The sequence below is a fragment of the Cebus imitator genome, unplaced genomic scaffold, assembly GCF_001604975.1.
Source record: "Cebus imitator isolate Cc_AM_T3 unplaced genomic scaffold, Cebus_imitator-1.0 Scaffold4, whole genome shotgun sequence".
Lineage (NCBI taxonomy): Eukaryota > Metazoa > Chordata > Mammalia > Primates > Cebidae > Cebus > Cebus imitator.
Genome location: NW_016107319.1, coordinates 15,932,476 through 15,957,379, shown reverse-complemented (window position 1 = coordinate 15,957,379; position 24,904 = coordinate 15,932,476). Strand labels below are relative to the sequence as shown.

Genomic DNA, 24,904 nt, shown 5'->3' with positions numbered 1-24,904 from the left:
TTTTTTTTTTGAGACAGAGTTTCACTCTTATTGCTCAGGTTGGAGTACAATGACATGACCTCAGCTCCCTACAACCTCCGCCTCCCAGGTTCAAGCGATTCTCCTGCCTCAGCCTCCCAAGTAGCAGGGATTACAGTCATGCACCACCAAACCCAGCTAATGACTAGGATTTTTTAAACATAATTTTTTGGTAGGATGCTGTTGATAGTTTAGGGATAAAATCATAGTAGAGTGGAAAATGGTCTTATTTTGCTGAGTCCACTTCTGGGTGAGGACCTCATGACCCTTGAGTCATGAATCTTGAGTCTAGATGGAGCGATCCAGTCATCAGGAGTGCAGAAGTCTAGGCCGAGCGTGGTGGCTCACACCTGTAATCCCAGTACTTTGGAAGGCTGAGGCAGGTGGATCACCTGAGGTCAGGGGTTTGAGACAAGCCTGGCCAACATGACGAAACCCCATCTTTACTAAAAATACAAAAATTAGGTGGGCATGGTGGTGCATGCCTGTAGTCCCAGCTCTTCAGGAGGCTGACGCAGGAGAATAGCTTGAACCCTGGAGGCAGAGGTTGCAGTGAGCCAAGATGATGCCACTGCACTCCAGCCAGGGCGACAATGTGAGACTTCATCTCTCTCTCTCTCTCTCTCTCTCTGTCTCTCTCTCTCTCTCTCACACACACACACACACAAAGCAAAACTCTGAAAAGTCATCTCAAAAGATGCTTTTAAGTTCTACAAGAGTTATTTATGCGAGTAATTAGGGAAGTTGCAGATCTTGTGACCTCTGGAACAATGGCTGATAACTTTGCCCACATCTTAGCAGAATTCAGGCACTTCTCATCCTCTTAACCTGGTGGCCTTTCATTAGCTTAATAAGGGCAGTTTTGTTAGGGAAGGGCTATTATGATTTAAACTATAAACTATATTTCTCCCAAAGTTAGCTTGGCCAGTGCTTGAGAATGACCAGTGGCAGCTTAGAGGTTAAAGGCAAGTTGGAGTTGGTATCATATCTCTTTCTCTGTTGTAATTCTCTCACAGTTAGAATTTCGTGAAAGTGGTTTCACCAGTGCCTCTTGTTTTCTTAATTTGATTTATCAGATTTTTGCCTTACAAATTCAGTTCACCATTACTTTCTTTTTTTTGAGATGGAGTCTCACTCTGTCGCCCAGGCTGGAGTGTAGTGGCGCAATCTTGGCTCACTGTAGCCTCTGCCTCCCAGGTTCAAGCAATTCTCTGCCTCAGCCTTCCAAGTAGCTGGTATTATAGGCGCCCGCCACCACGCCTGGCTAATTTTTTGTATTTTTAGTAGAGATGGGTTTTCACCATCTTGGCCAGGCTGCTCTCTCAAAGTGCTGGCGTGAACCACCACACCCAGCCTATTTTCTACATTAACTCTTTGATTATTATTAATTTGTTCTTTTTGTAGTTATATCTTCAGTCTAATTCATTTTCATCTTGGACCATAAAATAATAGAGCTAGAAGAGGTCTCATAGATTAGCAATTGTTGGCCTTTGTTTCCATGTAGAGAAGGCTAATGGATAACATTCATTTTTTCCGTAGGCTCCCAAAGGTGATTCTGTGGTTTTTCTCTGCCAGCTATTAATAACCACTCTTTCTGGGAAACTCAACAAAGTGCATCAAAATACAAGTAACATTGATGTCGTTATAGGGATTACTACTCTAATGATTTTTAAGTGTCCCTTTTGATAACTTTAGTGCTTTTTACTTGTATACCATGTTACTTTCAGTGTATCTCCTACTTTACCATAGTTGAGAAATTATTTATTTATTTATTTATTTTGAGATGGAGTCTTGCTCTGTTGTCCAGGCTGGAGTGCAATGGCATGATCTTGGCTCACTGCAACCTTCGCCTCCTGGGCTCAAGCAATTCTCCTGCCTCAGCCTCTGGAGCTGTTGGGATTACAGGCGCCTGCCACCACGCCCGACTAATTTTTGTAGTTTTAGTAGAGATGGGGTTTCACCATGTTGACCAGGATGGTCTCACTTTCTTGACCTCGTGATCTGCCTGCCTCAGCCTCCCAAAGTGCTGGGATTATAGGCGTCAGCCACTGAGCCCAGCCGAGACATACTTTTATAAAAGTTAATTTAGGGCCGGGCGCGGTGGCTCAAGCCTGTAATCCCAGCACTTTGGGAGGCCGAGGCGGGTGGATCACGAGGTCAAGAGATCGAGACCATCCTGGTCAACATGGTGAAACCCCGTCTCTACTAAAAATACAAAACATTAGCTGGGCATGGTGGCGCGTGCCTGTAATCCCAGCTACTGAGGAGGCTGAGGCAGGAGAATTGCCTGAACCCAGGAGGCGGAGGTTGCAGTGAGCCGAGATTGCGCCATTGCACTCCAGCCTGGGTAACAAGAGTGAAACTTTGTCTCAAAAAAAAAAAAAAAAAAAAAAAAAAAGTTAATTTAGTTCAGTGATTATTCGCCTTTTTTTCTGGTCAAGTACATTATTATCATTAACAGTTGCTCATTATGATGATTCCTGAGTCCTAGTGGAATTTGAAACCTCCTTTGCAAAATTATAACTAAGAAAATTATGACACTGAAAGATATCAGACCCAACCAACTCCATCTTGCTTCTAACTTCCAAACTGTCTTTGTTCATTCCTGGACATAGGCTGAACTAGCCTTGAGAACAAATTTTATTTGTAGTTTAAATAATAGCCCTTCCCAGAAGCTAGGCTGTTCTTGTAAAATAAATGAAAGGCCACCAGCCACCAAGTTAGGATGAGAGGGGCTGAAATTCGAAATATTACCAGACATTTTTTCAGATGTCATAAGATTTGCAACTCCTCTATTTACTCTAGAAAATGACATCACTATTGTGAACCTATGATTGGCCTTTTAAGATGTCTTTTCAGGTTTTTGCATTTCTGACAACCAGATGGCCCCACCTGGACTTGCCAACCCGTTCAGTCCCCTGCCCCCCAGGAACTGACTCAGCGTAAGGGGACAACTTTGACTCCCTATGATTTCATCTCTGAGCCAACCAATCAGCACTCCTGACTAACTGGCCCCCTCCCCACCCAATTATCCTGAAAAAAGGAACCACCAGTTTTGGGGAGACTGACTTTAGTAATGAAACTCTGATCTCCCGTACAGCAGGCTCTGCGTGAATGATTCTTTCTCTATTGCAGTTTCCCTATCTTGATAAATTGGCGCTGTCTAGGCAGTGGACAAGGTGAACCCATTGGGTGGTTACAAACTGGGGAGAAATAAAAGGAAATATCATTTTCAAAAGCTCTCTGTAAAGAATCAGATTCTGGCTAAGAGTGTAGATCTTAATGTTCTCACTAATATGGCTTTGATGACTGGAGGAACACCAGGGTTCTTTGTCCTCATGCCAGTTTAGATAAAACATGTGGAGTGGTTTTAAGGAGCAGAGAGTTTAATAGGCAAGATAGAAGGGAGAAGGAAAAAGCTCCCCTGTACACAGGTGGAGGGGGACTCCCAAACCGAAAGAGGGAATCCCAAATGTGATGGATAGCAGCCAGGTATATGTAGAGGCTGGAGGAGGTGGTATCTGATTTGCATAAGGCTCAGAGGATTAGTTTGACCAGGCGTGTCATTCACATAGTGTGAAAAAGCTGGCCTTCTCACCCTAGCCTTTTAATATGTAAATGCAGGGTGCCATGATGTTCTACACACATGTTGGAGCAGGAGTATGTGGGGCAAGGGCAAGAAGGCAGTGGTAATCTTCAAGTTTGGGTGGAACCAGTTTCCGATGGCCTGAATTTGCATATCAAAGGTTGCCTTCTGGCTTTCTGTAGCAGCTTTAAAAATGAATCTTCCCAAGTACCCCTTTTCCTATCTGCCTAAAATAATTTCTTAATGACTCCTATAACATCACCACAAAGTGATAAGTATATGAGGTGATAGATATGTTAATTAGCTTGATAGAATCATTTTACAGTGTATGCGTGTATCAAATCCCCTTATATATAATAAATATTTACAATTTCTTTTTGTCAATTATACCTTAATAAAACTTGGGCAGGGAGTAGGAATAAAAGAACTAGATTCTGGTCCAGTTGATTCCTGAATTAGTGAAATGCCCTTTTTGCTTTCTCCTGATTTTCTCTCTCTGAGTACATACTAGCAAATTTGCTTTCCTAGCAGAGTATCTTTATATTTTCTTTCCAGGAGAAGCTGTGGTTGTTTACTGTTTTGTCAAATTCAAAGTTCTCTGCCTTATTTTTAAGGCCACTTAATAGCTGTTTTATTTTTGTTTATACTTATTTCCATGCTGACTTATAAATAGTATTCATGTATGAGACATATGTGTTAAGCACATCACACTATCTTCTATGTAGCTAACCAGAAAACCCAAACTCTGTAACCCTAAATCTGTTCCCCACATTCTCCTGACACTTACCTTCCACAGTGGGCTTTTATAGATAGTAAGTGTGAAACTGTTTACCAAGGTCCTAAATACTGGATACACAGTGCATTCTTTTTGGTAGTAATTATTTATTTCTGCAAATTCTTCATTTAGAAGCTCAGATTATAATTAGGCATTTAATTAAAACAGCAGTACTGCCTTGTCTGTTGGCTGGTTTGTCAGGTTCTTCTTGTTGCAGTGTAGGTGAAGTTAAATTTAATTTTGGTTTCTTTTAATTTCTTTTTCTGAGAAAAGATTACCTATTTCTTTATTTGAGAACACTTAAAAAGTTGCTTAATCTTTCTGACTTGCATTTCTATCCATTGGAAGGTACACTATTATCGTGTAGTTTGTGAAGCATTACTAATTTGTGAGAACAGGATTCCACTTGTTAAAATTGTAAGTTAAAAAGGGAAGAAGGAAGTTGGTCAGGGCAGTGAGAAAGTAAAATAGGGAGAACTTTTAAGAAGCTTTCTGTTGCTTAACCAGTTTCGTTAGCAAATCTGGACTGCTGCCTTATGTATTCTGACATTAGGCAGTTAGATTGCTCAGTGTGACATCAGCATGTCACCAGTAGCTCAGCCGCCCACCTTTCAGTTTATTGTAGCCTGATAGGCTTTATACTTGGCAAATTAAGCAGAATTTCTGACACTGAAAACAAAACCAGTCACAATGTAGTCACTATTAGAACCAACACTTGGAGCATAAAGTAACTTGATTTGCTTAAAATTTTTTTTCCAGTTCTTGCCACATGGTACTAAATTAAAAAATGTTTCTATTTCCTTTGCATATTTGGAATTTATTTGCACTCGCTGGTAAGGTTCACTTTTCATCTGCTTGCTATTTCTGTTCTCATTTGGTTCCTTCAGCGTGATAGACTGAGATGTTGCTCCCCAACAAATAACCATGACAAAGGAACCTGTGAATGTTAATATATTTGGAAAAAAAAAGTCTTTCCAGATCTTATTAAGATGAAGATTTTGAGATGAAGAGATAATTTTGGATTATTTAGGTAGGCCCTATATGTTACTGTATGTATCATTATTAGAGATAGTTAGTGGGAGGCTACAGAGAAATGGAGGAGAAGGCAATGTGAAAATGGAACAGAGAGACCCAATTTTCTTTGGCTACAAGCCAAGGAATGCTTGCAGCTACCAGATGCTGAAGAAGCGAGGAACACAGTCTCCCCTGGAGTCTCCAGAAGGAGAAGGGTTCTACTGACACTTTTATTTTGGCTCAGTAAAACTGATTTCAGGCTTGTGGCCTTCAGAATTGTGAGAGAACAATTTGTAGTATTTTAAGCCATCAAATTTGTGGCAATTTGTTACAGCAGCTACAGGAAACTAATATATCCAGTAATGCTTTGAAAATCTCTGAGTGTTCTTAATGAAGTGCTTCTCCCTCTTTCACTAACAGTGTTAATTTATGATTCCTTGAACAAGCAGACCAGGTGTGGTGGCTCATGCCTGTAATCCCAGCACTTTGGGAGGCGGAGGTGGGAGGATCACTTGAGCCCAGGAGTTTGAGACCAGCCTGGGAAACATGGTAAAACCCTGTTTCTACAAAATATGCAAAAGTTAGCCGGGCACAGTGGCATGCACCTGTAGTCCTAGCTACTGGGATGCTGAGATGGGAGGATCGCTTAAACCTGGGAGGTCAAGGCTGCAGTGAGTTGTGATAGTGCTACTGCATTTTAGCCTGAGTGGCAGAACAAGGCCCTGTCTCAAAAAATTAAATTAAAAAAACAAGTATTCAAATGTTTGTTGTATGGAAAATTGAATTAGGCACTGTTTAGGACTTAAGGAGGGTAGAGATCCCTGCTTTTAAAGTAGAAGGGTTGAGGAGACAGATTTGTGATATTTTTGACCCAGAAAAAAAGACGCAAAATAAGTTAATATTGTATGTATTTCTAATGGAGATGAAATTTATAGGAACCAAATACCATTAGAGAGATGGACTGTTGATTATTTTATCATTCTTGTTTTATTTGTGGGGTAAAACCAAGTTATCAAGTGTTTCATCATTTATTATTTCAGTTACGTTGTAGATCACACAGTGGTTTAAGTCAGGCATCTCCAACTTCTGAGCCACAGTACCAGTCCATGGACTGTTAGGAACCAGGTTGCACAGCAGCAGGTGAGCAGTCGGTGAGCCAGCCAAGCTTCATCTGTATTTATAGCCGCTCCCCATCACTGCCATTACTGCCTGAGCCCCACTTCCCATCAGATCAGCAGTGGCATTAGAATCTCGTAGGAGTGTGAACCCTGTTGTGAACTGCGCATGCGACTGATCTAGGTTGTGTGCTCCTTATGAGAATCTAATGCCTGATGATCTGTCACTGTCTCCCATCACTCGCAGATGGGACTGTCTAGTTGCAAGAAAACAAGCTGAGTGCTCCCACTGATTCTACATTATGGTGCATTGTATAATTATTTCACTACATATTGCAATATAGTAATAATAATAATAAAGTGCACAGTAAATGTAATGTGCTTGAATTGTTCTGAAACCATTCCCCACCCCCTCACCCCCTTGTCAATGGAAAAATTGTCTTTCATAAAACCAATCCCTGGTGTCAAACAGGTTGGAGACTGCTGGCCTAAATTATGATGTTTAGGCATATATATATTAGGACTTTGTATTATACTTACAGTTGGTATCAGTTATTGTTTCATTGGGAACACTGATGAATATTTGAAAAGAGTTACTGAATCATTCTGTTTTAAAAGGTCTTATTTCTGTATACCAGGAAAGTCATTAAGCATACTATGACTGGCTTTAGATTGTGACTCTTGACAGCCATAAGAAGTTACTGTAACATGCAGTGTATGTATCTTAGCTAATACATGTTTAAATTAAGAGACTAAAGCTTTATAGGTATATGTAGTATGAGGTCTGGAAAATTTAAATTCTGTAGATATCACCATTTTATAGCATAAACATAAGACACCTTATTTGCTCCTACTGAATGCTAGAGTGAATGCTGTGTTATTTTACAGTTTCTTACATTTTATTTGAAGTTCAACTTTGAGCACTGAAATTAAAATCTCATTTTTATATTAACCATAAAAATTTATTCCACAAATACATAGTGCCAGTTTATGGTGGTGATTTTTCAGAGTAGAAGACCCCAAATGGTTAAACAGCAGGAAAGTTTTCTGCTTTTACTTAAAAACTGCTGTTTTCTATATGGCTTATTTACCACATGTTTAATTCTTAATGTTGTGTGCTGTGGGATTGAGCATGCAAAAGTCAGCAGAAAGAGTTCTGGTTTTTACATCTAGAGCTATTACTTGCTGTACAATAATAAAGGCACTATTTTATTGGGTTACTTGTAATTAACTTCAGCACTAGGCATTCATATAAATCATTTGTAATCTGTTTTCTTTAGATTTTTATTCTTTTAAACTGGTGTAACATACTTGTTTTCTGTTGTCTTTTTACAAATGGATTGAGGTTGTAATTACTTTTTGGAATTAGGCTGTCAGAAACCAACATATATGTGGATTCAAGAAAAGATTGAGGCAAGCTAATGAATTTTATATAACAGCTTATAAAGATTTGTTACTGAAATAAATATTCAGTGGAAGGATTGTTTTGTTTGAAAACTTAATAAATAATGATTTTCTCTCAAGTTAAAAAATGTCTAGACATAAAAAGTTAAAATGGCAGCAATCATTAATTAGAAAATATTTATATATTTTATGTTTTCAAAATCTTGACAGTAAATATATGAGATTTATTCGAGCTCCTTATCAACTTACATATATTAAATAAATTTAAACATTAAATCTTCATTTATTTTCCTATTTTGCATAATATTATCTAATAATTGCCACTGTATTGACTAATACTTTGTATCATTTTATGCTTAAACTTTTTTATGATTATTAGTTTAAAATGAAATGAAAATTAAAATAGAGGCAGACTTTTGAGTAAAAAGGAAACATTTTAAAATAAACACATGTGCGTCTGGCTGGGTTTAAGCTAAGTATATATTATCCTAAGCTAAATATTAGAAAACAAAAATTTGTCTCCAAAAATAACTTTGTTTAGAAAATGTTTATAGTAGTCTGTAGAAAGAATTTAGAAGTATGAGATAATTTCATTCTAAACTAAAAGTATTAAAATTTTGAGTTGATAATTCTTATAAAATAAATATGTGTGTATTGAGGTGGGAGATAGGAGGCAGGAAGAAAGCTGTTTGCACCCATGTCCTGAAGTAGTGCTTCTAAAAATAATTCAGTTGGTAAATACGTTTTGTTATTTTGAGAACATTAGAAGGTTTAAAAATCTTTTAAAAATAATTAGCTGTTTTATATAGTTTTAATGGAAGTCTTTCATGTTTCCCCTCTAGCAGTCTCTAATGAACACTCCTTGTAATTTCAGTGCAGGCTTTGAGATTCCCTAAAGACTTGACTTCAGACCTCAAAGGGCAGCAATTGCCATATGTCTGGAGAACTAGAGTTGCCAAACTGACCATGTACTAATAGGACACATTTATATAGCTCCTGAATGTGGAACCCTGATATAGATTTAATGATGATCATCTGTTGAGAGCTTGTAGCTGGAAAGAGTTAGAGCAACTTTTTTGTCACCTTTATTGAAATCAAGCTTTCTGTATTGATTAGTGAACGATTTTGACTAAATTGATGCCAGTTTGGAAGTTACTAGAAGGATCATTATTTTTTGGAGGGTTGTTTTATCTGAAAAACTGTAAATACAGATTTTTAGAGGTACTTACAAATATATTAATATTTCATATGCCTAAATACAACAGCAAAAGGATATTTTGATTTTTTACAAATAAGTAAAAATGTATTTATAGTAATTACATAATTGATTTGCATGGTTATCTTAATTGTTTGGAGTTTAAAATATTTACATTATATGTTTTATAAATGCCATGAATAGTTACTTTCTCTATATTAAATTCTTTACTAATTGACCTATAATATTTATACAAACTACATATACATTTTAGATGAATATGCTCACAAAAATAAGGGAAACCAAAACTTTCCGAAGGGCAGTATTCTATTTTACTATTTCATGGAATGATTAAAGAAACATTAGAATAAAATCTTTCCTTTATTATTATGCTATATTCTTTTGTGGTATGTGATTATTTAAGTTTGTGTTAGATACAATGTTGAGAGAGTGCTGACACAAAGTGCAAACGCTGTTGAAAAGTTAATGATCGTTTACTTTGCGCACTTAAGATTACTGTATCTTGACTATGAATAGTTTTGCCTAGATTTTTTTTTTTGAGACGAAGTTTCGCTTTGTTCCTGCCAGGCTGGAGTGCAGTGGAGCTATTTCGGCTCCATCCTGGCCAACATGGTGAAACCCTGTCTCTTCTAAAAAATGCAAAAATCAGCTGGGCGTGGTGGCATGTGTCTGTAGTCCCAGCTACTCAGGAGACTGAGGCAGGAGAATCACTTCAACACGGGAGGCAGAGGTTGCAGTGAGCCAAGATCGCGCCACTGCACTCCAGCCCGGCACCTGGTGACAGAGCAAGACTCTGTCTTAAAAAATAAAAGAGTACTATTACTACCAATAGAAATGGAAATAAACTCAATTTCATTTGGTAGGTTACAATACTGACTTTAGGTCTGGTGTAGTGGCTCATACCAATTTCCCAACACTTTGGGAGTCTGAGGCAGGAGGATTGCTTGAGGTCAGCAGTTTGAGGCTATGATAAGCTATAATCATCACACCACTGCACTTTAGCCTGGTGAGAGAGTGAGACTGTCTTTTTTTAAACAACAACAACAACAACAACAAACCCTCAAAAAACTGACTTTAAAAAAGTACAGATTCTTGGAGGCCCTCTTAGTGCAGTGGGCAGCATGTCAGTCTTATAATCTGAAAAAAGTACAGATTCTTAATAGTTAGCCAATGATACTTTTGTATTTTCATATTTGTAAATCTTGAATGCATGTTCTATTTTTTAACATTTTCAAGAATAATCTTGGATAAATACCTGTTGTCCAGTTACAAAAATATGTGCGTATTATAATTTTTATTTTTTATTCATCTATTCTATATATTTAGGGCATATAATTTATTTTTAATTTTATATTTTTGAGACGAAGTCTCACGCTGTTACCTAGGCTGGAGTGCAGTGGCATGATCTTAGCTCATTGCAACTACCGCCTCCTGGGTTCAAGCACTTCACCTGCCTCAGCCTCCTGAGTAGCTGGGATTACAGGTGCCTGCCACAACACCTGGATAATTATTGTATTTTTAGTGGAGACAGGGTTCTATCACGTTGGCCAAGCTGGTCTTAACCTCCTGGCCTCAGGTGATCCATCTGTCTTGGCTTCTCAAAGTGCTGGGATTACAGGTGTGAGCCACCGTGCCTGGCTGGGCATATGATTTTTAATTAAAATTTTTTTTTCATCAAATAAAGCATGCAAATAATACTATAATAAGAAAAACAACAGTTCTCTGCCTCATTCCTTTCTCTTCCCTGTGATTGATTCTTAATTCTTGGAAGCAGCCACTTCTTGTCAAATTATTTTTGGTTGTTGACAGTGATATGCTTGAATTACTATTTCTTTTTTTGTTGTTTATTTTTTGAGACGGGGTCTCACTCTGTTACCCAGGCTGGAATACAGTGGTGTGATCTTGGCTCATTGCAATCTCTGCCTCCTGGGTTCAAGGGATTCTCCTGCTTCAGCCTCCCGAGTAGCGGGATTATAGGTGTGTACCATTGCGCCTGGCCGTGAATTACTATTTCTTGATTTTTAAACTTTAAACATTAGTCTTTTGTGAAAGATGACTGTTGAGTACTTAAACTCCTATCCTTTTAACTTTCACTCTCGTGCTTCTTTCTACTATACTTACATAATAGTTAAAACCACACTTAATATTTACATTATCATATATTTATGCCAGAACTAAAAAATATACTCTGAATTACGTATTTTTCTTTCTTTTTTCTACCCTCTTTTCTCTTCTTCTGCCCTCCTCTCTCTTCTCTCATGCCCTCCTCTCTTCTGGCTCCTTCTCCTCTCCTCCCCTGCTTGTACTCCTTCTTCCCTCTTGCTTGCTGGTCTTCCCCCACCATTCTTTTTTCTGGAACTAATAATTTCATCCTTTTTCCATTCCTTTATTTATTTTTCTGTGCACCCACCACAAATTGATTTTTAAATTTTCCTCTGGAATCATAAAACCCATTGGAAGAAGTGGTTAAACCCACTATGCATCTATTGATTCAATTGTTTTGCTTGCAGATACAGCACGTGGAGTCCCCTTTTTCCTGTACCAATCTGGACTGGTTGTCGTTTACATCTATAGAAAGCTTTTATGTTAGAGGCTTCTTTTATCATCAGCCTAGAGTTTCTCTCTTTCCTCTCTTATGTTGCAGTCATTGTGTGTGTGTGTGTCTATGTGTGTGTGTGTGCGTATGTATTTAGAAATGTATGTTGATTCTACATTTATTGATCACTAGTTCATATGTAATGGTCACTGTTCTAGCACTGGGGATATAGTAAGGCTTTGTCTCTAAATAAAATAATTTTGAGAGATTGGAATGTTAGAGTAGATTTATAATTTTAGACCTACTTACACTGGAGGGTCTTGAAGATACACTTTCATGTACTGTGAGAAATAAATTTTGTAAGGGGAACCTCAGCTTTCTTCAAGAGCTCTAGGACTGCCCTTCTCTGAAGATCTGACCTTATGGTAGGAACTACAGCTGGTCAATTGGAAAACCTGAATGTAATGGGAGTAATTGGATCCTGAGATGGCAGGAGCCAAGTGGTGGCATTCAGTCACCAAAGGCAAGGTGAATGTGGTTACCATAATGGACAGCAGAGTCAAAGCAGCAAGCAGAACAATGATGCTGGTTTGACTGGAGCAGATCATGGTATATGTAGAGGAGAAGTAGATAATATGCCTATTAATTTTTTATTTTATCTATATATACAGAAAATTTCTAGGTAAGTGAACAAATACCTAACTTTAATCATAAAAGCAGTGAATCATGGCCCCTCAATCAATTTCCCAACTTGAGCAAGTTTACAGGCTCAGAACTTTGTGAAGGAAGGGGAAGCTGGGTCCCCTTGAGGAAGGACCCATGTTCTCATGACTGGTGCAAGGTTAGAAGCAACCAGATCCACACATATTTGTGTCTTTTCACAGTGTCAGGCTTTTATTGATGCATTTAAATCACAAAAGCCACAAGCCACATGGATTTCTCAATGAGGCAGTTCTCCTTATACTTTACATTCACTTGGTAGTCAGAGCTGTGGGTACACAGGCTCAAGCCATTCCACAAGTCAGTCAGTATTGCAAACCATACATGACAGTATACTTAGTCAATATATAATATTATAAGTTAAACATTCCACAACAAACAAAGTAACATTTAACATCAAGAGGGAAAAGAGATAGGAGAAAGGGTTAACAAACCAGTCCCTGGGGAGCAAAGAAGACCAAAGGAGTTCTGGTCTCGGCTGGGTGGTCATTCAGTCTTGCAAGGAAAAGTCTTTGAGGTGGTAGATCCTTTGTCAGCAGATGCCAAGTTCTTATCACAAATGACTGTGAGATGCTGAAGGCCTAATCTTTCATAGTCTCAGAGTCCTCTGGTGAGAACTGATAGTGGAAGAATGTGTTTGTGTCTACATCTGGTTGGATGCATTTGGATTTTTGGATTTTTTTTTTTTTAATTAAACAAAACATCCTTGTTGGCAAAATGTTTTATGAAATATAAAATGGAGACTTTTTCTAAGATAGAGTTTGTTATGTCAGGGGTGCTCTATACACTGGTATACTGCCAAAATTTTTACTGTTAATCTTCTCCTCACTTTTCTCTAAAGGTACCTATGACCTTTTACCAGGGTTACTGTTCATTGGGGAAAAGGACATTGGCTCCGAACTATGATTCCAAGAGACCTAAAATATCAAGGAGCTTATGGGGGGCAGATGATCAATAGAGTTTTAGGTTGCCCTTTCTCACAATGGGCCTGGTGAGTCTTCAAATTCATCCTATCATTTCCCAAATTCTGGAACGCATAGTTGGAACAGACATACTCAGAAACTGGCAGTGTCTCCACATTGGTTTTCTGACCTATGGAGTGAGGGTTATTATGATGGGAAAGGCCCCAGATGGAAGCTACTGGAATGCCTCTACCGTAGAAAACTGTAAGCCAAAAGCAATACTGTATTTCTGGAAGGATTTTCCTCCATCAAGGATTTGACACAGGTGTGGTGATTTCCAGCATGTATTCATCTTACTTGCCTATTTGGCCTGTGCAAAAGACACATGAATCTTTAGAATGACAGTGGATTATTATAAGCATAACCAGGTGGTAACTTCAAGTACTGGTTCTGTACCAGAAGTGGTTTCAATGCTTGAGCAAATTAACACATTCCCTGGCACCCAATAGATTTGACATATGCCTTTTTCCCCTCTGTATGGGTCAATAAGGACCACCAGAAACAGTTTTCTTTCAGCTAGCAAGGCAGCAGTGTCTCTTAACTGCCCTATTTCAGGAGTATCTGGCTTTCTAGCTGTATGTCATAATTTAGTTTGCATGGACCTCTATCATCACTTCCACAAAGAAATCACCCTGGTCCATTGATGACATTATGCTGGTTCCATTTAGAGAGCAAGAAGTAGCAACTAGCAGTTTTTTTGGTATGACATTTGCATGTCAGAAGTTGGAAACTAAATCCACCTCAGTAAAATTTCTAGGGTCCCAGTGTTGTGGGACATGTCGAGATAGCCCGTCTTAGGTAAAGAATAAGTTGTATCTGGCCCCTGCAGCAACCAAAAAGTTACATGCTAGTGGCTGTTTATGGATTTTAGACGTGATTGGGCTTTTTCAGGGTTGTATGGCTGTAACTCTTTGGATTTTAGAAGCAACATATTCCTCATTTGACTATGTTACTCTGTCCCATTTTCCAAGTTACCTGAAAAGCCTATAGTTCTGAGTAGAGCTCAGAACAAGAGAAGGCTCTGTAACAGGTCCAGGCTGCTGTGTAAACCATAGGCTCCAAGAGATCTAATGGTGCTTGAAGTGTCAGTGACAGATGGGGATGCTGTTTGGAGCCTTTAGCAGGTCCCTTTAGGTAAATTGCAATGCAAACCTGTAGGATTTTGGAGCAAGGCCCTGCCATCCTTCCCAATCAAATATTCTCCTTTTGAGAAACAACTCTTGACCTGTCACTAGGTTTTCATAGAGATTGGGCACTTAACCTTGGGCCACCAAGTTAACATGTGACTGAGCTGCTTATTATGAACTGAATGTTATCTGTTCCACTAAGCCATCAAGTTGCACATGCACAGAAGCACTCTGTCATCAAATTGAAGTGTCATATATGTATATATGTGATCGGGCCCAAGCAATGCTTGAAAACACAAGTAAGTTGCATGAAGTGGCCCAAATATCCAATGGTCCTCAGTTCTGCTACACCACCTTCTCTTTGCCAGCCTGTACCAATGGCTTCATGGTGAATCCTGTGATCAGTTGCCAGAGGAGAAGATTTGGGCCTCGTGTATAGATTGTTCTGACAATATGCAGGCACCAACTGAAAGTGAACAGCTGCATCACTATAGCCCCTTTCTGGGACATCCCTGAAGGACTGTAGTGAAGGGAAATCTCAGTGGGCAGAACTTTGAGCAGTGCAACTGATTGTTTACTTTTTTTTGAAGGACAAATGTGATTATTTATTAATTCATGGGGTGTGACCATTAGTTTGTCTGGATGGTCAGAGACTTGGAAGGGACATGAGTAGAAAATTGTTGACAAAAAAATTTGGGGAAGAGGTATGTGTCTATGAATGGGAGAAAAAATGTGAGTACTGTGTATTTGTGCCCTATGTTAATGCTCACTGAGGGGTGACTTCAACAGAGGATAATTTTAATAATCAACTGGCTGGGAAGAGCTGTTCTATGGATACCAGTCAGCCTCTTTCCTCAGCCGCCCATCAGTGCCCAGTGAGCTTATGAACAATGTGGCCATGGTGGCAGGGATGGAGGTTATTTAAGGGCTCAGCTACTTGGACTTCCACTCAGGAAGCCAAACCTGGCTGTTGCCACTGCTAAGTGCCAAATCTGTTGGCAGTAGAGACCAACGGTGAGTCCCTGATAAGGCACTGTTCCCTAGGATGATCAACCAGTTACCTGGTAGCAAGTTGATTACATTTGACCCCTTCCATCATAGAAGGGGCAGCATTTTGTTCTTATTAGAATAGACGCTCACTCTGGTTACAGATTTGTCTTCCCTCATGCAGTATTTCTACCCAAACTACCATCTGTAGATTCTTTATCAACAGAATGCTTTATCAACCTTCATTGTATTGCTTAGCATTGCTTCTGATTAAGAAATCTATTTCACAGTAAATGAATGCTCATGAAATTCACTGGCCTTGCTATGTTCCCCACCATCCTGAAGCAGCTGGCTTGATAGAACTGAATGTAGGTGACAATACCTTATATGGCTGGGACAGGGTTTTCCGGAAGGCTGTATGTGTACTGAATCAGCATCCAGTATATGGTGCTGTTTCTCCCCATAGTTAGGATTTGTTGGTCCAGGAATCAACAGGTAGAAATGGGAGTGATACCACTTGTTATTACCTCTAGTGACCCAATAGCAAAATTTTTGCTTTCTGTTCCTTTGATCTTACACTCTGTTAGTCTAGAGGTCTTAATTCCAAAGGGAAAAATGTTTCCACCAGGAGGTACATCGATGATTCCATTGAACTGAAAGTTAAGATTGCTTCCCAGATACTTTGGGCTCTTCATGCCTCTGAATCCTCAGGCAAAAAGAATTACCATGCTAAGAATAGTGATTGATCCTGACTACTGTGGGAAAATTGAACTATACCACAATGAAAGTAAGGAAGAGTATGTCTGGAATACAAGCGATTCCTCAATGCGTATCTTAATATTACCATGCCGTGTGATTAAGGTCAGGAACACTGTGGTAATCCCATCCAGGTAGGACTACTAAAGCAGCCCAGACCCTTCAGGAATGAATCTTTGGGTCACCCTGTTAGTTACAGTACCAGGACCAGCTGAGGTGCTTGCTGAAGACAAAGGGAATACAGAACAGGCAGTGAAAAAAGGTAGTTGTAGATACCAATTATGATCACATGACCATTTACAAAACAAGGAATGTAATTGTTACATTTCCTTCTTATTTTGTGTGTGTTTGTGTGTGTGTGTGTGTATAAATATATAATCTTTGTTTTCTTTCCTCTTTTAATCCTTTACCATACAACTTAGGATGTATTAGGAATTTATAGTATCAATATCATAGTATTTAAGTATTGTTAACTATACCTTATAGTATGTAAGTATTTAAATTATGGGATATTGGGGAAGTGTAAATATCACTTAAGATGGGGAATGGGTTTATATTAGTCAGGGTTCTTCAGAGAAATAGAACCAATAGGATATATGTAGCTAGAGACAAAGAGATTTATTATGATGGATTGGCTCATGCAATTATGGAGGCTGAGAGTTCCCATGATGTGTTGTCTAAAACTTAAAGGCCCAGGAAAACCAATGGTGTAAGTCCCGGTCTGAGTCTGAAGTCCTGAGAACCTGGAGTGCTAATGTGAGGGCAAGTGAAATGGATGTCTTTCCCAACAGGAACAGATGAATTCCCACTTCCTCTGCCATTTCTTTCGATTTGGGTGCTCAACAAATTGGGTGATTGATGCCCATTCACACTGGTGAAGGTAGATCTTCTTTACCACCTCAAATCCTGATCTGTTGTGGAACAACCTCACAGACACAACCAGAAATCATGCTTTATCAGTTCCCTGGGCATTTGTTAGTCCAGTCAAGTTGACATATAAAATTGACCATCACAGATTTAGAATGGTTTTGGTTGTATGCAGAATAGTTGTATCATGTTAGGTGGAATTACGACCTTGTTATTCATCTTCATTTGGTGATGAAATATGGTTTAAGGAGGTGTATATGAGTGCCATGTTGACAAGGGGTGGACTTGTGTGTCAGTTGGGTCACGGGCTGTTTACATATTTGGTCAAATGTTATTTTGGGTATATCTGTGAGAGTCTTTTCTGGATGAGATTAATGTTTAAATTGGTAGACTGAGTAGAAAAGATTGCCCTCCCTGTTAGCATTGGGCATTATCCAATCAGCTGAATGCCTGAATAAAACAAAAAGGCTGACCCTTCCCCAGGTAGAGAGAATGTCTTCTACCTAACTGCCTTCTAATTATGACTTTGGCTTTTTCTCACTTTTGGACTCAAATTTGTCTCTTCCTGGGTCTAGAGGCTGCTGGCCTTCAGACTGCGCCATTGGTCTTGCTGACTCATCCTGTAGATTTTGGCATTTGTTAGCCAATGTAATTGTGTGAGTCAATTCCTTGTAATAAACCTCTTTTAACACATTCATATTCTCTCTCTCCTTCCCTCCCTCTCTCCCTCCCCCACCCCAATTGTTCTGTTTCTCTGAAGAATCCTGATTGATACAGGGGCATAGCGATGGCACTTGATAAAACAAAAGCTCTATCTTGATAATTTTGGACAAAATTAAAAAATCTTTTCCTATGATACTTTATTGTACTTTAATGGTTTTTCCCTCACCCTCTTAACAATATTGTTTGTTTTCTATGAGTCTTTTTTCTCTCCTGCTTGTTAGCTTTGGTGTCCAACATCACAGAAGAGGGTTTCCTCAAATGTCTGGTTAACTTTGGCAATTTGCTCATTCCTAAGCATAATACAGAGAAAATCTGTATGTTTAGGTATGAGTTGTCCACTGGTGATACAAGAGTTCCCTTTGTTATTTGTGGAGCCTTACATTTTATCTTAGCTTCTCAATTTTCTCAGAAAAGTTCTCAAATATCACTCAGAGTGTCTTAGTCCAGTATGTATACTTTCAATTTATCTTGTCTTTTTCATTATAGGTTTTTATAATTTCCTTAATTATGATAACTTTTCTGGAAAATAAACTTGCAGTGTTTACCATGGTAGGATGGCTACACAGCATAGGGAGAAGATGTGGGATTCTACGTTCTTTTTATGCCAACTTGCAACCCTTTCCCTCAGCCACCTTCATATGTACTCAGTGCCTTCAGTTCCTGGCTTTTCTGCAGTTTTGCAGCAAGCATCGATTTCCTTCCTCACATTGATTTCTCTACTTTGTTGTGTAGATGTTTGTTTTCTTTGGTTCTCTAAGCCCGTTTATTACTACTAACTCACGTATTTCCAGATTGTAAAATAAATTTCTTGATGTATCTTATGTACTGTTGCCTCCTCTTTATTCTCAGATTTACTATGTTTAAGCTGAAGTCACTCATTATCTACCTCTCAAATTTTTTTGTTTTTTTGAGAAGGAGTCTTGCTCTGTTGCCCAGGCTGGAGTGTGTGGCAAGATCTTGGCTCACTGCAACCTCCACCTCAGGGTTCAAGCGATTCTCCTGCCTCTGCCTTCTGAGTAGCTGTGATTACAGGTATGCACCACTGCACCTGGCTAAGTTTTGTATTTTTAGTAGAGACGGGGTTTCACCATGTTGGTCAGACTGGTCTCAAACTCCTGACCTCGTGATCCACCCACCTCAGCCTCTCAAAAGTGCTCGGATTAAAGACATGAGCTACCGTGCCCGGCCAAAAAAAAAAAAGTTTTTAATTCTAAAAGTTGTGTTAAAGATGATCTGCCCACCAGAATAAATTGCTACTGCATTTAATGTTATTCAGTATTAATGGCTTGACAAAATAAAATGATAGCAGAGTAGGTTATATGTAATCTTTTTAGTCTGTGGTCTGATTTTATCTGCTTTAGAGCATGCTAATGTTTGGGAATTACTTTTAAAAGTGAGATAAATTTATGTAGTGTATTAGTCACTAAAATATGTTCTAGGAGATTATTGAATTTATGGAGAACTGTTAAGTTTATGTCTAAAGAAATTAGAATTTTATTAAAATAATTTAAATGAATATATAGCACATTAATTGTATCTTTTTCTCTATATTTAGAGAAATATAGGGAGGAATAGACAATGTTAGGTTGATAAAATCTTTTGTCCCCCTAACTTTTACCACCAAGAATACAGTTTTGAAATTTGGTGGAGATCTATATAGTAGATTTCAGTAGTATGTAACATCTTCATTGTTTTTGTTATTTGACTTAAGGCATCAGTAAGTTAAGAGTAGATTTTAGTAAAGATTGACTAGTCAACAATTATGGCCTTAGGAAGTGAAAGTCAATTAAATACAGCTTTCGAACAGGTATGAAATTATTGACTCTGTTGTTTTGTTTTGAGTTCTTCCTCTCCAAAGTGCTGAAATGTGTTTTGAAATTACTCAGTTGCATTAGTGGTTGGATTTGAGGCTTTTAACGTGTTTTTTGTCAGTACCTCTGGGAAAAGGATAACCAAGACTTTTAAACGTACTGTGCATTTTGCATCACTATATGATTGTAAATACTGTGATGAAATATTGAAACAATCATGAAAGATGATGACCATTAAGCTTTTCTTTTAACTATTAAAACTCGGTAAAGGTTATATTGAGCCGTGGTTTATGAAATTGTTTAGACTAACACCTTCCTTGATAATTGTTTCTGAAGTGGAGAAAAATGTTTTAGGATAGCATAGTTCATGAATTTTTTTTTTAGTTTTGGTGATTGCTATGAATTACTATAAAGAATGTTTTATTATGGAGAAAATTTGTTGGCTTTGATTAATACCAGGATTATAAAAAAATTGAAAAAATATTCTCATTGGCTTCAGATTCTTTTTATATAGGTTATTTTTACGCATTTGTGTATCTGGTATTTGGTATTTTATTAAATGGTAATTAGTAATTAGTACTATGTTATAGAGAAATGAAAACATAATGATATCTCTGAAGTTTGTGATAATTTTTAAAATAACCAAAAATGTAAGATTTGTATTTTCATTTTATTCCTCATTTTAGCTAGTTTTTAAAAATTAATGAAAACATTTCAGGTTATTATGTAATAATTACTGAAGGTTAACAGATATGAGTTTATAGATGATCCTTGAGAACACCAGAAGTATAATGTATTACTGGTAATAAATTTGAGTTTCTGAGCCTTTATAAAACACAGAACTTCTTCAATTACACATGTACCTTCATGTCTTGTTTTTAATTGAAAATAAATATTTCATGTGATATAACAAGATAAGTTTAGATTATAAATGTTTAGTGTGATTATGTTTTGATAGTTATACTAACTTGAACTAGTTTTCTATCTAACCTCAATAATGCTACTTAAAATCTTTGTGAAATCTAAATGGCACAATTTCTGATTTGACAATGTAAGTAAAAGTTTCTGTATATAATGAAAATAAAATCTAAGTGATGTTTACCTTTTACCTGTATATTTAATATGTGATCTTTCTGCTGTTACCTATTTCATCCATGTGGAATTTTGAGTTTTGTCTGGATTATGCAATAAAAATCCCTTCCCATTGCAGTTTCAGATCAGACCAAATGGATTTGAGAAAAATAGTACTAATAAATACTTTTTTATTATTAATTTTTAAAAGATATTACTTTTTAGAGCAGTTTTAGGTTCACAGCAAAATTGAGCAAAAGGTAGAAATTTCCTATATTCCCCTTTCCCCTACACATGCATAGCCTTCTCTCTTGTCAACATTCTCCACCAGACTGGTGTGTGTGTTATAATCAGTGAACCTACACTGGCACATCATTATCACCCGAAGTCCATAGTTTACATTAGGGTCCACTCTGGTGTTGTGTGTTCTGTGGGTTTAGACAAATGTATAATAATATGTCTTCATCATTATAGCTTCATGCAGAGTAGTTTTACTGACCGAAAAATCCTTTGTATGCCTCCACTTCCTCCCTCCATTCTCACTAACCCTAAAACACTCATCTTTTTAACTTTCTCCATAGTTTTGCCTTTTCCAAAATGTTATATAGTAGGAGTCATACAGTATGTAACCTTTTCATATTAGTTTCTTTCTCTTAGTAATATACTTTTACATTTTCTCCATGTCTTTTCATGGCTTGATAGCTCATTTTTTTTTTTAAGAACTGAATAATATTCTGTTGTCTGGTTGTACCTCAGTTTATCCATTCACCTTATGAAGGACATTTTGGAAGCTTCTACTTTTGGCATCTGTGAATAGAGCTGCTCTAAATCTCCATGTACAAATTTCTATGTGGTTATAAGTTTTCAGCTCCCTTTGGTAAATACCAAAGAGTGAAATTGCTGGATCTTATGGTAAGAGTAGGTTTAGTTTTGTTGGGAACCACCAAACTATGTTCCAATGAGGCTGTATCATTTTGCATTTCCACCAGCAATGAAGGAGGTTTCATTTATTCTCCTACCACCTCCTTGCATTAGGTGATGTAAGTGTACTGGATTTTGGCCATTCTAATAGGTGTTTAGTAGTATCTAGTTTGAATTTGCCTTTCCCCAGTGATATGTGGAGAATCTTGGCTTATTTGCCATTTGCATATCTTCTTTGGTGAGGTGTCAAAGTCTTTGTCCCTTTGTTTAATGTGATTGTTTGTCTTTGTTGAATTTTAAGAATTCTTTGTATATTATGCACAACAGTTCTTTATCTGATGTCTTTTACAAATAATGTTATCCCAGTCTGTGACTTGTTATTACAGATACGTAGGAAAGTGGTTGACTTTGTAAATTAACCTTGTATATTGCAACCTTGCTGTTTATTGCTTATTCCAGTATTTTTTTTTGTAGATTATTTAAGATTGTCTATATAGATCATCATGTCATCAGCAAAGACGGCTTTATTTTTTCTTTTTCAATTTTTATCCTTTTCTTGTCTTAACTGCATTAGCTAGGACTTCCAGTATGATGTTGGAAGATAGTGGTGAGAGGGGACATTCCTGCCTTTTTCCTGACAATGGATACTTTAAAAAGTGAAATGACTAATCTAAAGATTTATATGTGGAATTTTAGTTTCTCTGTAATTACTGACTTCTTTTTTTCTAGTAAGAAAGGCAATTTTCTTTATTTTTTCCTTTAAGTTTCTGCTTTGAAGTTTTCTGTAAATTAAATGATCTAAATGAAAACTCACTCAACTTGAGGTCTTACTTTCCTTTCTATTCTTGTATTATTTTAAATTTCTAGTTGGGTTGCCGAGAATGTTATGTTAGGTATAAAAGCCGAGGAGTGAACATATGCTTGTATTGTTTGGCTGTGGCATCTCTTGAGGTATCACAATTCTTGCTAATCACTTGCTGCCCATCCACAAAGTTCCCAGTTATGTTCACTTCATCTTCTTAAATTCTAAGCTGCTTCTGCATCCTTCTGTGATAATTTTTTGAAACTTTTTAGGGCATCAGATAGTTTGAGGTCCATCTATCTTGAAATTTGTCTCTGTTCTGTTCTTGTGCATTACTAGGTTTAGGGTAACTCTTTGAGTCGTATTATCTCTCTGTGCTGCACTTGGGAAGTGAGATGTGGGACCCTCTGTACCAAAATTTTTAAAAAAATTGAGATTTCTGTTTATTTTAATCATTTTCCTACCTTTTGAAAAGAGAGGAAGATATGGCACATGCCTTTCTCTCAGGAATATTATCTTTTGTGGAAGTTGCTTGCTTCCCTTTGGACTACCTGGTTTCATTTCATTTTGATGGAAAGAAAATGGTTTTAAATTAGATTCATATTTCTGTTTTATATTGGTTGGGTTTACCTCATTGGGAAAAAATTAGTATCTCTATTTTATAGTTTCAGTAAAATATGAATTCAGTATGAATTTTGAGAGATAATTTATTGTATAATTACGTCATGAGCTTCTAAGTGTTAGTAAATTTTAGAATAATAAATTGTTGTACCCAGAATAAACTTTTAAAAGGGAATATCTAAGACCTGCAGATGTAGTGTGATCTGCCTAAGGATATATTCTGTTAGTATCAGAATGAGAACATGGATTTTATGACTCTGTTTCTTGTTCATTCCTCAAGAATACATTACTTTTTCTTTGCTGGTTCTAGCCAGTGACTGTTCTCCAATGTCTTACTGATTTTCTATTTAATTTTTATTCTACGGTATATGTTCTGTTAGTACAATTATACTAACACTATTCATGGAATGTAATCCTTTGCCAAAATCATGACGTGATTGTTTTAGTCTCAAGAACCACCTTGGTTTTTTTTTCAAAACACAAAAGAAGGCAGTACAAAAGTGGACATAGGAAAGATAAAATAGAAGAGAAAGGATGAGACTAGAAAAGAATTTGGAGTGGAACAGAATGGTCATTAGGGTGAAATTGCATGGAATTTGAAAGCCTTAGAGTTATTACATTCAGAAAATATGAATCTGGCATGTTAAGAAATATAAATATTATGTATGTGTTTTCAGCTCTTTAAAAACAAATCTCTGTGTGTGTGTTTATATGTGTGTGTGTGTGTGTGTGTGTGTTTACCATATACACTCAAGTGCATTCACCAGTGTTTTTCAAATCTAGATATGTTTTAATTCATGTAGGCCTTTCCTTATTGTATTAATGCTTATTGTATTAATGCTTATATATATTTGTTTGTGTGTGTGTATATATATATATATATATATATATATATATATAGTTATAAGGATTAAAGTATTCATTTGTACATCCTCTTGATTCCTGGGTTTTTTAATAGATAGCTTTTTAGTGGATAAAATTTAATGGATAAATTTCAAATAGATCAAGTGTATATTTAATGCATTTATACTAGATATTACTAATTAATGGGACAATGAATTATAGTTTTCTAACTCAAAACTGGTTTAGCCCAATTCACTGATCTTTCTAATCTCATTTTCAATTGCTAGTCATCAACTTTTATGGTAAACTATGCTGCTTTCTTAGGGTTATTGAACTACTTAATTCTCTCTTCTCTTCATTTTGGATGATACACCTTAAAAAAAAAATTGAGAAACAAAAACAAAGCCAAAATCAAAACATCTATTTGTCCTTGGTTTTCTTTGTCACCTTCTTTCCCAACTTTCAACTATTTCAGTTAAATTAATATATAGTGTTATAGAACGAAAGGGCAAGATAAATATAGATAGGCTCATTTAATTTACACAGAATCATACTGTTGCTAACTTGCTTAGTATCAGTATACCATTCTGTATCACCTATTAATATGGCTAACAGAACTTTAAGAGTTAAGGTATGAAATTGACATGGGTGACATTTTTCATTATTGTTCTTTTAAAAGAAAGAACCTACTGAGTGACATTTCTTCAGCTATTTTTGTTTTTTTATTTTAGGAGTGGCAAAATTCTATTCAGAAGAATGCAGGCCTTGCTTTCATCGAACTTGTCAATGAAGGAAGGTAATCTATTTTATTTTAATCCATTTTGTATTTTTCTTTAAAATCTTGTGTTTTTTCTGTAGGTACTGATATTTTTGGTCTCCGTATTTACTGTTTGTTCAGTCAGTAATGTAGTGGAGCTCTGATATATCAGTTATGTATATGTTAATATTTAATCATTCTGTAATTTTTTTTAAGATACATGCTTACTGATACAGTTCTGATTTTTATTTTTCAATAAGTTTGGGAAAAGT

The 24,904-nt window shown here is 37.0% G+C and overlaps 1 protein-coding gene across 1 annotated transcript in view; it reads left to right on the top strand.

Annotated features, from left to right (window-relative positions):
* The window catches only part of LRBA (LPS responsive beige-like anchor protein), a 727,560-nt gene that overhangs the window by 212,866 nt on the left and 489,790 nt on the right, over positions 1-24,904 (top strand). The window contains exon 35 of the mRNA XM_037740751.1: positions 24,607-24,671. Coding sequence (XP_037596679.1) covers positions 24,607-24,671 — 65 coding nt within the window. The remainder of the gene's footprint in view (positions 1-24,606; positions 24,672-24,904) is intronic.